Source organism: Leptonychotes weddellii, chromosome 3, assembly GCF_054177405.1.
Source record: "Leptonychotes weddellii isolate Sample4059 chromosome 3, ASM5417740v2, whole genome shotgun sequence".
NCBI lineage: Eukaryota > Metazoa > Chordata > Mammalia > Carnivora > Phocidae > Leptonychotes > Leptonychotes weddellii.
In genome coordinates this window covers 34470408-34483064 of record NC_138371.1, presented here as the reverse complement: position 1 = coordinate 34483064, position 12657 = coordinate 34470408, and the positions used below count along the sequence as shown (strand labels likewise).

Below are 12657 nucleotides of genomic sequence, written 5' to 3'. Positions count from 1 at the left end.
AAAATGTAGATGCTCATGCAATAGGTCTGGGGTGACACCTAAGGGTCTGTATTTCTAAAAAACACCCAAGTGACACCCATGCTGCTCATCTCCAGCCCACACTCTTGAGTAGCAATGCCCTAGATATTGGCACATGAAGAGTTAGTTCTTCCTTGGTGATCCTGTTAGTGCTAAGTGATTTTCTTCCCAAATGTGTAAATTACATTCTGCTCTGGTGATTAAAACTACACAGAGTATGCAGTTGCATATTATACATTATACATGTTACACACTATGGATACAAATTATTAAACTTCACCAGGTTTTTAAACTTTGAATTTTTTGCACAAGTTCGATTTTCCTCATTTATGTCTACTTGTTTCTGAAGCAGCAGAACTGTTTCTTTTTTGCTACTCGCTGATACACCATGGGCAATTTTTCATGCCTACAACCCACCACACTGACTTCCTATGGATTCAGGGAAAGGTTTTTCTTCCTGTTCAAGAAAATCCATGTGTCCTGACTTCACCTCTTTCTACCTCACAAGAAACTCATTCAGTTACCTGCTTTCTCTTGCTCATCAGCCTCCTTCTGTTTTATATAGTCTCAAATTTCTCTACAGTAATACTGACAGAAAACTTTCATAAAAATACAGTATTTTAAAAAATATGGAGAACAATTTAGCAAAATTTTAATTGCTAAATTTAAGTGGAGGATACAGACAGGTGTTCATTGTACTAGTCTTGCAACTTTTTTCAGTATTTGAAAAAACTTTGAAGTTTAGGGTATAGTTAGACATAGGAACAATTAACAATTTTTCCTATTTGCGAGTTTCTCCCCAGGACAAACATATTCCAGGATAGGACTTCAGTCTAAATCTCCTCCAGAGCTTCTCATTCACTAACTTGTTACAAATCTCCTTCCAAAAAAATGTATTAGGCCATTTTTAAAAAGTCTGTGTCCAATATGATATACAAGCATGTCCTTTCAGTCTTTTTAGATTATAAAATAATAAAGAACAAATTTTTGAAACTTAGTTTTTCTAGCATGAACGCTAGAAATGTCACCAACCTACTCTCTCTAGATTACTTACTTCCTCCTGCCTACTATAAACCTTGACTATCCCTGCAAATCTAAATTCTCTATCAGATCACTTTAAATTCTATGGCTTCCTATCCATTTTTTTTTAAAAAAGCGGGGGAGCTCTCCGTGCCCTGTCTGCCTCCCACCGTATCATACACCTCACCTCCACAGGTGACAACCAGGGCCTTGAACAACTGCATTCCAAGAGGAACACCGAGCCACTGGCACTCCTGTCCCTGCACTACACACTTGCCTCCAACTGGGCCACAAGATTCTCTGAGGACCAGAGAGATGTCAGTCAGCATCTTACACACTTCCAGCTTGCCTTCCCCAAGACTAATGTGGCACTTTATCCAAGGTAGGTGTTTAAGTATTTGCAAAATAGTATTTCTAGTTACTTCCCAGGCAAATGCTGCCCAAAATGAAATGCTTTATACATCATGCTTTAATTTTATCAGACGGGAGTCCTGTCTAAACAAGTCTCAATGGTTATCAACCTAGGGAAATTTTGCCCTCCAAAAGACATGAGGCACAATCTAGAGGCATTTTTAGTTGTCATTAACTAGGGTGGGTGCTACTGGCATCTAGTGGGTTGAGGTCACGGATGCTGCTCAACACCTTACAATGCCCAGGATAGTGCCCCCACAACAAAAAGGTTAATGCCAAGGTTGAAAAACCCTGCAATAGCTGTAGCTTCTATTTCTTTTAAACTATGGGATTTAAGGGGCACTAGAAACCAAAGAATCAAACGATTAAACCTATATGGCTGCAACTGAATTTTCCAGTTCCTTTCTTATTTAAAGAAAGTTTTTTGGTTTTTCAAATACGAAGTTCCTTCGTCTGGAAAACCCAAAGAGCTCAATATTACTTAAATGGCACAACCACAACAGTGTAGTGCAACAACAATACAGTCAACTAAGATTAAAAACTGGTCTAAGACTTTAGACATAGTAAGTTTTATTCATCTGGTGGTACTTGATGCTCACAGGGCACCGTACAACAAATTTTAAAAATACAATAGGAAAAAATTGAACAGCCAGAGATCAATTCCATCAGAGGGCCCACAGAAAAACCAACAAAAGCCCACAGAAAAACCCACCCACTGTCACCCCTTAAGAACATTTTCTTCCTGCTTAAGTTTGGCTTTAAGAAACACCAAAAGAAAGTGCGAAAGAAAAATTCTTCTGAAAGATAGTTAAAACTTCACATAGCGTCTTTCACATGGGTATGTCACAAAATGCTTTCCTTATTCAATAAGCATATAAAATCATCCAAATGTCTATGAGCCTCTATTTGGTCCCATCCTTTAAAGTCATAGCTGTATTTCCCTCACCTGTCTTCAAATTACTCGCATCAGTAAGTCATATAAGGCGGTCTCCTTTGTTCCACATTGCCACTATAAAGCAGATATATTTTCCATTAATAGCCAGGGCCCAAGCAAACTGAAGTTACCCAAGTACTTGAAGTGAAAATACAACTAAATTTTTCCAAGACTGGTTTAAAACCAAATTTTGGCTTTGAAACCTAATCGTTTTCTTCAATTCTCATGGTTAGAAATTACTGAAGGTCATTTGACATAAACTACAGGGAACAGCAAGATGTAAAGTTACATGGGGGCTACTATTACAAAAATTTCAATAAAAAGATTATTTGGGCAATTTGTTTTAGTACACACGGACATGTTCTCACAAAGTTATGTTACACAAGGAACAATAAGGAGTTATAAATTCTGCCTGAAGAGTCAGCTAATGCTCAGTATTAATTTTGTAAAAGTCAGCCAATTACAAACTGTCATGTAAGCCTCCAAAACAGGAGGCCCTAAGTGTTAACAGTTGGAGGAACAAACCTCCTTGTCCCAGTGGAACAGTTTTACTTACAATGGCAGTCACCCCATGCTGACCCTGCTACAGAATCTCATTTCCCATTAAAGTTCACCAAAGTACTAACCAAAGGAGACAAAACTGCTATGGGTAGTAAAAGGACTAAAACGAAGAAATTTTTGGTCAGGAAATTAGGAAAAGCTGAAAATATATTTAAAGTTGTTGCCAAAACATAGTAAGTACTGCCTTAATGCTTGGTTCCTCAAGAATTAAATGGTTTCAATTTATGCTTGACACCTACAGATCAATTTAAGCAAACCTAGAGATTTTAGCCACTGCCATTGTATATCACAGTACATAAGTAATAGTACATAAGTCACTAGCTGTGTCTCCTCTTTTTCATTATACTGAATTTCTTAAGGGCAAGGGGCAGGTCAAAAGCACCTTTGCATCCCCTACACTAAGCACAGTGACTGGTATACAGCAGGTGTTCAACAAGTATTTACTGAATACATTGTTGAGTAGTGGCTTATGACATGGGAAAGAGCCCAAAGATTGTCTTATTCTATTAGCAATACTTAGGTAGAAAGCAGATCTGAAGTAAAGATACCTTCCCCACCTTCTAACCACAGACTCAAGAGTTAGACAGGACTTGAATCACTTCTCTTAAACATGTTCATAAAGCATTTTGAGAAATCAAGAGATGAAAGGCGCTGTGTAAGTGCAAAATAGTATATGCAAGACAGGTTAGCAAAGGTGCTATATTTTCTATGGTGATGGAACGGTTGTGCTAGTTTGAGGTGAACACCCCCAAAGCTACTCTTCTTGATGTCATTATCAACAGAACAATGGAATTTGACAAAGATGCCATCACTTTATATAGTTTATATTCTAGCTACTTTCTATAAACCAGGTAACAGATAATAAAATTAAGCCACTTATTCTACACAAACCAATACTTTATCAAAGTTCCGCATTTTACAAGTCATGTTCAAAAAACACACACAAGTTAGCATTTTGTACACAAATGTTTATTTCTCAATTAAACATTCCCTTTAAACATAAGGAATGAATTCTAAATTTTCATAAAGATGAATTAAAAATGAAATCCCTCCAGTATAGCATGTGTAATCACTGTGTTCTTGGTCACTACTGGCGTTTACTATTTAACATCAAAAACAAAGACAGGTTATTTAAAAATCATGCTACTGATTTCTAGCTCTTCCTCTATGACCAGTTCTACCTGATCTGCAATGTTTAAAAGTTTACATCACCAAATCGAAGCAAGTTTAAGAGGTGAAACAGCTGTGCATTAAACACAAAATAAACAATAAAGTTATAAGATATAGTCAAGTTCGTAACGAATATAGGTGTTCTTATCATCGTTGTAGATTCTTGGGTAATGTGCTATGAGAGCATCCTGTGAACCAATGTAGATGGAGTTGTAAATTTTCCAATACACGTCTCTGACTTTCCGGGCCGGGTGAAACAAACCCTAGAATAATTAAAAGTTATGTATTATTTCAATTTTCAGTAACATACATAACCTTAGCACAACTAACCAAAATACCCACAAAGACATAGGATTCCAAACATTTCCCTTTAAGAGGGAAAAAAAACCTGACAAATGCACAAAATTGCAACAAGCAAAGACAAAATGTAATCTCTCCTCCCCCCCACAAACGTCTTCCCTATACCCTATTCATAATTAGGAACAGTGACTTAATTCAACTAAATTATTTTTCTGAGTAAGCCCTTAAAAATCTTAACCTTACCTGTAAACAATACTGCAACATTCTACATGGTCCAATGGCAACTCTCAGGCCCTCCAGGGCTCCCATAACTGCCTGAATTACATGGGGAGATGTCTCAAACACATTGGGCCATACATAGTTCAACAAGTGATTCAGTGAATCTTCGCAACCAAATCCATAAACCCCAAGTGACATGTGTTGCACCACTGCACTAGCCGTCTGCCTGTGCACAAGGTCCCTGCAACAGGGTGGGGAAAAAAGCTCTTTGTTAAGACATAGTCTTAGTTTTACAAGTATTTGCCTGCCCTAATTAGAAACTAAATTACAAATTCAGTGCAGTCACCTCATACCTTATGTATCTGATATAGAATGCCTTTAGAATGACATAATTCTGCTTGAGCACATTTACTTTAATGGTTCAAACCTCACTGTGGTTCAAAAATAAACCATATTTCCTAATTAACCTGTGAAAGAAGTATGAGCAAAAGCGCCGTGTGCAGCGTACATTTTAGTATGATACTAAAGAGGGGACACATGACTCTTCGATATGAATAACAGTAATATCTCATTTTGAATTCTATAAACTTAACAGACTTGAAAAAATAATTCAATCCTGGTATGTAAGAGATAACTAAAATTAAATCCTTTTCCTTGTAAATTTTAAGTTTCATTCAAAAATGCAATTTAGGGAGAAGGAACAAATTTTTTTTCAAACCTAGAGTAAGAATTCTATCATCTCCCATGTTAACTGCATTTATGTTTATGACAAATCACTGAGCTATTTATTCAACAATTACTCAACTGAGTACAAACATCAGATAACAAGTTTGTGGTGGGTATAAAGAACAAGTTCACACTCTTAGACTTCAAAGGAAGTTACAACACCTTAAAGGTATTAAGAAAACACACTGAACTTACTAGTATCTTTTCTTATTATCACTATAATAATGCTTCAGCTATTAGACCTCACAGCAAAGCAGTATTCCTCCATTAATAAATTTCCCAAATACTATTTCTTCTCATTTAGTAATCTTCAACGAGCTGCACCTCAACTTAATAGTACACAATATAATTTTTAACTTCAGGTCACATACTTCAAAGGCTGCACACTATGATGCTCAGGCACCCCTCACTGAGGAATATGAACAATTTGCTTCTAGTTTACTGGGCCATCAAAGGTGACCAGGCTTTTACAGAGCACGGTATCTGTTCTGTCTCTGTCTTGCATTTATACCTTCTGGTAATTTGTTGAGTCCCATTAAGTCTCCCTTTTGGAAGGTCATGAATGAGTAACTTTACTCTGTACACAAAAGTAACTGGACTGGCTCTAATTTGAATAGCTTATCTTTCCTGAAAAATAAAGAGCCAAAACAGTCATTTCCACTACCTGGACCTTGACCTTTCCTTTACATTCTTCAGTTACTTTTGTGTTTAAAGTTGTAGGTCAGTCTAGACAGTTAAAGGCATCAGGAATCTGTCAAATAGCTCAAGCAGTACTGTATCAATGGCCACTGCCTGCACAACTGGGGCCTGAAACGGGAATAGTGTGGCTATGTTCAGAAGTTCAAAAGCCTAATGGAAATCTTTGCTTCACATCCAGTAACGTAAAGCTAAAAAGACAATCTCTTTGTCACATCAATAAGCTCATGCTTATCACTTCCTCTATATTTGACTTTAATTTTTAAAACAAAAGTTTATCAAATTACTGCTTTCAAAATGTATTTAGTCTAAGATATGAAAGGGGGATTAAAAAGGGGAGGGGGCACTTGGAAGAGAAAATGTGGGGAACCACTATAGCATTTATATTATTTGAAGAGAATAGTCATGTTCAGTTTCATAAAAATCCAGGCCAGTATTCCCTTTCTTTAACTGCATCATATCAAATAGGTCATATAATAATTATTCCAGTAAGTTCTAAAATAAAGGAAGAATTATAACTACTTCCTTGCATTTAATTCAGGTCACTTACCTATCCATTAAAGCATCTTCAAGTAATGGTGTTACAGCATAAATGTAGTCCTTTCCCATTTCACCAATATATTCAAACAAGAAGGAAAGTGATTTTAACACTCCATTTTGAACATTCAGCTCAGGAACTCTGTATTCATTCATTAAGGCAGGTAGTACTGTGAAGGGTGAACATGTTTCGGCGACGATAGCTATTGCTACAGTGGTACAAACTCTGTTCTGCCTTTCCTGAACTTTGAGGTTGTTTAAAAGTGTAGCCAATACATCATGAGGGCTGAAAAAAAGGCAATGTGTCAGCAAACTGTCAGATTATAAGTCAATTTTTTGGGGGGGGGGGGGAAGAAAAGAAAAAAGTGCAAAGGAATAAAACTTTATGGTAAATATTGGGAACTTTATGATTTAATGATAAAATATACTTTAAAGTCATTTGGCACTGACATTTGTTTCTACTTAAGAACTTCACTTATTTTTTTGTTAAGATTTTATTTATTTATTTATTTGAGAAAAAGAGAAAGGAGAGCACAGAGAAGAGTGAGAGGAAAAAGCAGACTCCCTGCTGAGCAGAGAGCCCGACCCAGGGCTCGATTCCAGGACCCTGAGATCATGACCTGAGCTGAAGGCAGACACTTAAAATGAGTAATTCTAGAGTGGTCAAAACGTGGCCACTAGAGCTAGGCAGTATCCAAACTGCAGTCTCTCATGCCCCAACACACAAGATCTACTTTCCTTTTCTTATCTTCCCTCCCACATAACTTTTATTACATCTATACTTCTTCAAGCATTTATTTTACCACAAACTTAGAAAGACACGAGAGCTAAAAACAAAAACAAAAAAAAGGCACAAAAGTGGGGCACCTGGGTGGCTCAGTTGTTAAGCGTCTGCCCTCGGCGCAGGTCATGATCCCAGGGTCCTGGGATCGAGCCTCACATTGGGATCCCTGCTCGGCAGGGGTCATGATCCCAGGGTCCTGGGATCGAGCCCCACACTGGGATCCCTGCTCGGCAGGGAGCCTGCTTCTCCCTCTCCCACCTCCCTGCTTGTGTTTCCTCTCTTGCTGTGTCTGTCAAATAAATAAATAAATAAAATCTTTAAAAAAAAAAAAAAAGCACAAAAGCTATTCACTGCAAATATCTTGAATGTATCACTGCTGAAATAAATTATTACTGCTACCAAAAAGAGGGTGAGGAGATTCCAACTAATTAATCTTTTATTCTGCTTTATTGCTTGAAAATATTTTCTGTTACTAAGCCCCATGTATGCATGGTATCTCATTTTCTAAAATGACTATTCCTTTATTTCTTCTAGTTTGGTTCTGATGAAGTAAAAGCAAATAACCATAGATTATCTAATAGTTATAATTTTGGTTGTTTGTGGATTCATTTTAGAAAATTATTTTTAAGGTTTTATTTTATTTGACAGAGAGTGAGAGAGAGAGAACAAGTAGTGGGGAGAGGCAGAGGGAGAAGCAGGTTCCCTGCTGAGCAAGGAGCCTGATGTGGGACTCAATCCCAGGGTCTAGGATCATGACCTGAGCTGAAAGAAGATGCTTAACCGACTGAGCCACCCAGGCGTCCCTAGAAAATTATTAAAACACAAAGCACTGAGGGGCGCCTGGGTGGCTCAGTCGTTAAGCGTCTGCCTTCGGCTCAGGTCGTGATCCCAGGGTCCTGGGATTGAGCCCCGCATCGGGCTCCCTGCTCCGCAGGAGGCGGGCTTCTCCATCTCCCACTCCACCTGCATATGTTCCCTCTCTCTCACTGTCTCTGTCAAAATGAATAAATAAAAAATCTTAAAAAAAAAAAAACAAAAAAAACACAAAGCACTGAAGTGCCTGGGTGGCTCAGTCGGGTAAGCATCTGCCTTCAGCCCAGGTCATGGTCTCAGGGTCCTGGGATCGAGACCTATGGTGGGCTCCCTGCTCAGTGGGGAGTCTGCTTCTCCTCCCTCTAACTCTCCCCATGCTCATGCTTGCTCACTCTCTCAAAATAAAATGTTAAAAAAACCACACACATACAAAGCATTAATATGAGAATTAAATTATGCTGATTGTTTTATTAAGAACTGGCTCTAACATTTTAAACAATATCCTGAAAAAGACCAACAAAAATTTGGAATTATTCTAAAGATGGTACTATTTTCCTCTCTGAAAATATCTGAGGTGTGATTAAATTTTAAAACTCTCCATCTAGGGGCACCTGGGGGGCTCAGTCAGTTAAGCGTCTGACTCTTGATTTCAGCTCAGGTCATGATCTCAGGGTCATGAGATCTAGCCCCGCAGCGGGTTCCACACTCAGTGCGGAGTTCGCTTACGACTCTCCCCCTCCCTTTAAAACCTCCCCCTTGCCCTTGCTCTCTAAAAATAAATAAATAAATCTTTAATTAAAAAAAAAAAAAGTTTTAAAACTATTTTAATTTGAAATTTAAGAAAACATCTCAAAAATTGAAGGTCAGTGGTTAAATGATGTGCTTTCTCAATTGTTATTACTCATACCATGCCTTTAGAGATTACTACAGAAAGAGAAGCTTCTCCAACACGATGGGTTTATTACAAAGTTAAAAATACATATATAAAAATAAATAATACTCACCCAATGGCCTTTGCAATGTAGCCAAATGTGTTGACTGTGGCTCTACGAATAGCTTTTTTGTGAGCTTTTAAGAGCTCCAAAAGCTCAAAGCAAATCCTCATCCATTCTCTTGCAGACACATATTCAGCTCCCCTAATTTAAGAAAAAAGTTATTTGTTTTGATAGTAAGAAATCTTAGAAGGTAAACAAATTCAATTCTCAAAACATGATCACCTACTCAGTTTAAGCATTAAATAAAAATATTACTCTTCAGAAAGGATGGTTTAATCTTAAAACTATATTGCCACCTCTCATCACCATCTAAACTGAAATTTCACTGGATAATCTTACTATATGTATTTGCAACATTAAGCAAGTTTGCAGTACATGTGCTGCCGAAGCAAGCACTAAGCAAATGTGCAGTAAATAAAAAGTAGCTAAATGTGAAAACCAATACACCTCATAAAAATATTTAGGTAATCTGCTTACCTGTCAGCAATACGTCCAACAAGATCAATACAATTTTCTTGTACTTTTTCATGCCTGTTCTTTAAGATGGGGGTGAGTCTAGGCAGGAGATCTTTAATTGGTGGGGTCATCTTATGCATACCTATTTAACAGAAGTCAACACACTATCAATAAACATTTGAACTATATCCTTTATTCATTTTACCTTTTACTTAGCAATGTAATATACATAACCAGGCATAAATATAAACTTACAGCTGCCTATGGAAAAAAAAAAGTCCCAGATTCTGACCAGACTCAGAATTGTTTTTAACTTTGTATTAAAACTTCCGATTATGCATAGAAATGAAAGAAATTAGTGAAGTGATTTAAAGAATGATGGATACTCAACAACAAAAAAAAGTTTTATCTGGTTCTGAAATGTATTTGTACACTCACATTTAAATATGGGGACAGTTTATGTTCCGGCCATACACAACAATATAAGCCAGAGGTAGACATGTAAATTAAAGCAAAATTTTCCAGAAAGGGCCCCCTTACCCTTTAACTGCAAAACAAACAGATCTCCAGTCTCCCTGCAATGCAGGGCATACTTGGATGGTATTTACACCTATGAAGAGAGAAAAAAGGAGGCAGCTGGCAGGGGCTCTTGCTCTAACTAGAATTGCTTGTTCTGATTCTCTCTCCATTGCTTTTCCCATGTTACCCTGATCAACAATATGGTTTAAAATTCCCTGCAAACCAGAGCCCCACAAGTGGCCAAGTAACTGATTTTTGGCAAACAGCTATCTTCAATAGAAGACAGGGCTAAATTGGGGATTATATGTAAATGCAATGGTTTGAAGATCTCCTATATTGCATAAAAACCCCTTACTAAATAAAATGAGAAAAACAGTGGCTATCACAGCCAGCTATTCTGACCTCCTGCTAGGTTATTTTGGCTCCTCTAAACCATACAGAAGCTACTTTCCCAACAGTCATGTTCAACTGCAATGAAAGAGTCAACACAAGAGACCATTTGTTTGCTTCATCATAACATCCTTAAATAATAAAATCTTTGCTCTCCATACCCAAGAGCATTTGTAATATACTTGTATCTTTACTTTGGGTTAGAAAACTGAATGGATAAAGAATTAGACATAAATAAAATGAGACAACTTGAAAAATTCACTTTTCTCCCTGGTTATATTCCTGCAACACGACAGGAAAAACCTGCCATAATCATTTACTAATTCAAGGTTAGATAAATATATAATATTTTGTCCTAAAACTAAATTAAAATTTCAGTATTGTCTCCTCCCACCCCCTGAATACATTTCAGGTGAGACACTATTTTTATTAGGATTCTCTAGTCCATCGGACTTCAAAGTTTTTTGAGTTGTAACTATTCCCACCTCTCTTACAGGTCCTAAACTTGCCCTCTTTTCTCTTTTTAAAGTACAATATAAATGAGTTTAAGGAAACAAGACTTTTGTGACATCCCGACTTCACTATAATTCTGAAGTGCTTAAAAAACAAAGTATCAGAAACCATTACTCAACTCCTAAATATGATTCTATATTTTACTTTTAACAAAAAAAGAAAGTTAAAAGAACAAAACAATTCTTATATGACCAGCAAATTCCATACCTATTACATTTACAATGGCCTTCAGTGCTCCAAGAATGCTGCCCAATACTTCAGGGTACTCTTCACCCAAATATTCATACAAAACAACACCCAAGTGCCCCATCAGTTTTTCCTGTAATAAAAAAAATAATGTTAAAATGGTATTAATTCACATGAAACTATTTGGTGAAGAAATAAGAATATGATACAAAAGTTTACCTCTTGACAAGTCTTCATGACAACAGCAGTTCGAGAGATCAAGTCAGCTGCCTGTTGCCTAACTTTAGCTGATTTGTTATTTAAACGCCACAGAACTGTACCACAGATCTGAGGCAAGTAAGGTTTGACTCGTTTGCCAAGAGCATTGACCACTGTGCCAAAGCCATTCAACATTACTGAGTCCTAAAACAAGAAAAGCTAAGTTACATTTTAGAACTACATTCACTGGGAACTAGAATTCAGTTTGTGACTGAACAGTTTAAAAATGCTAATATTGTTTTAACAAAATGAAATCTAAAAATTTAAAGAGTATTTCCTCCCAGACAACTGGAATGAGACCATGAGCATTTTTAAAATTTTAAATTCAATTACTTTTTAGTGATAATTATTTGCTTGAAATGTGTTTTACAAACATGAAAGTCAGCAGCAATTTGCCATAATATAATTAGCATCATTACCTCTGTAGTCTGTTCTTGGAAAGCATAAAGAATACCATCAATCAGCTGTTCTTCAAGTTTATGATCAATATCTGCTGCTCCCAAGTTGCCCATAATTTTCTCAATTGTCTCCATCACCATTTTTCTGTACTGTTCAGCTTCATCTTTCAGATCATCCACAATCCTGGATATAATTTCTGCCGCTCCTACTTTGTTTGCCAACTCCACGGTAGTATCAACTAACTAAAAAGGAAAAAAAACCCTTTAGATATAATCAGGCCAGCAAGCATGCTGAGAACAGCTTATTCCTGTTTTAAAATCTTTAAGAGAGGGGTGCCTGGGTGGCTCAGTCGGTTGACCATCTGCCTTCGGCTCAGGTCATGATCCCAGGATCCTGGGATCGAGCCCCACATCCAGCTCCCTGCTCAGCAGGGAGCCTGCTTCTCCCTCTCCCTCTGCCCCTCCCCCTGCTTGTGTGCTCTCTCTCTCTTGCTCTCGCTCTCTCTCAAATAAATAAAATCCTTTAAAAAAAATAAATAAAACCTTTAAGAGAAAGGTGACCAAAAAACCCAAATGTGGGTATTAATCAAAGTGATTTAAAGTAAGACTGCAGTCATGCTTTACCTAGCCAGATGAAGCATTTAACTAGACAAAGATACTAATTCCTAGTTGGGCATTTATTGTAGGATGCAAAATCAAAATGGAAGTTAACTGGCTGACTAAAATCCATTTCCTTTCACAATCAAGCACATA

The 12657-nt window shown here is 37.2% G+C and overlaps 1 protein-coding gene across 3 annotated transcripts in view; it reads right to left on the bottom strand.

Moving 5' to 3' along the window:
* Positions 1–2002: 2002 nt before the first annotated feature.
* SF3B1 (splicing factor 3b subunit 1) overlaps positions 2003–12657 on the bottom strand; it is a 38430-nt gene continuing 27775 nt past the window's right edge. For 2 of the 3 annotated variants that reach the window (XM_081813911.1, XM_081813912.1), the window contains 8 exons: positions 11926–12147; positions 11468–11650; positions 11270–11381; positions 9662–9782; positions 9194–9325; positions 6606–6878; positions 4658–4874; positions 2003–4377 (listed from right to left, as the gene is read on the bottom strand). In XM_081813911.1, the coding sequence (XP_081670037.1) occupies positions 4219–4377; positions 4658–4874; positions 6606–6878; positions 9194–9325; positions 9662–9782; positions 11270–11381; positions 11468–11650; positions 11926–12147 (1419 nt within the window). In that variant the 3' untranslated portion in view covers positions 2003–4218. Of the gene's footprint in view, positions 4378–4657; positions 4875–6605; positions 6879–9193; positions 9326–9661; positions 9783–10180; positions 10251–11269; positions 11382–11467; positions 11651–11925; positions 12148–12657 lie in introns of those variants that run through there. The other variant, XM_081813913.1, reaches the window with a different exon arrangement.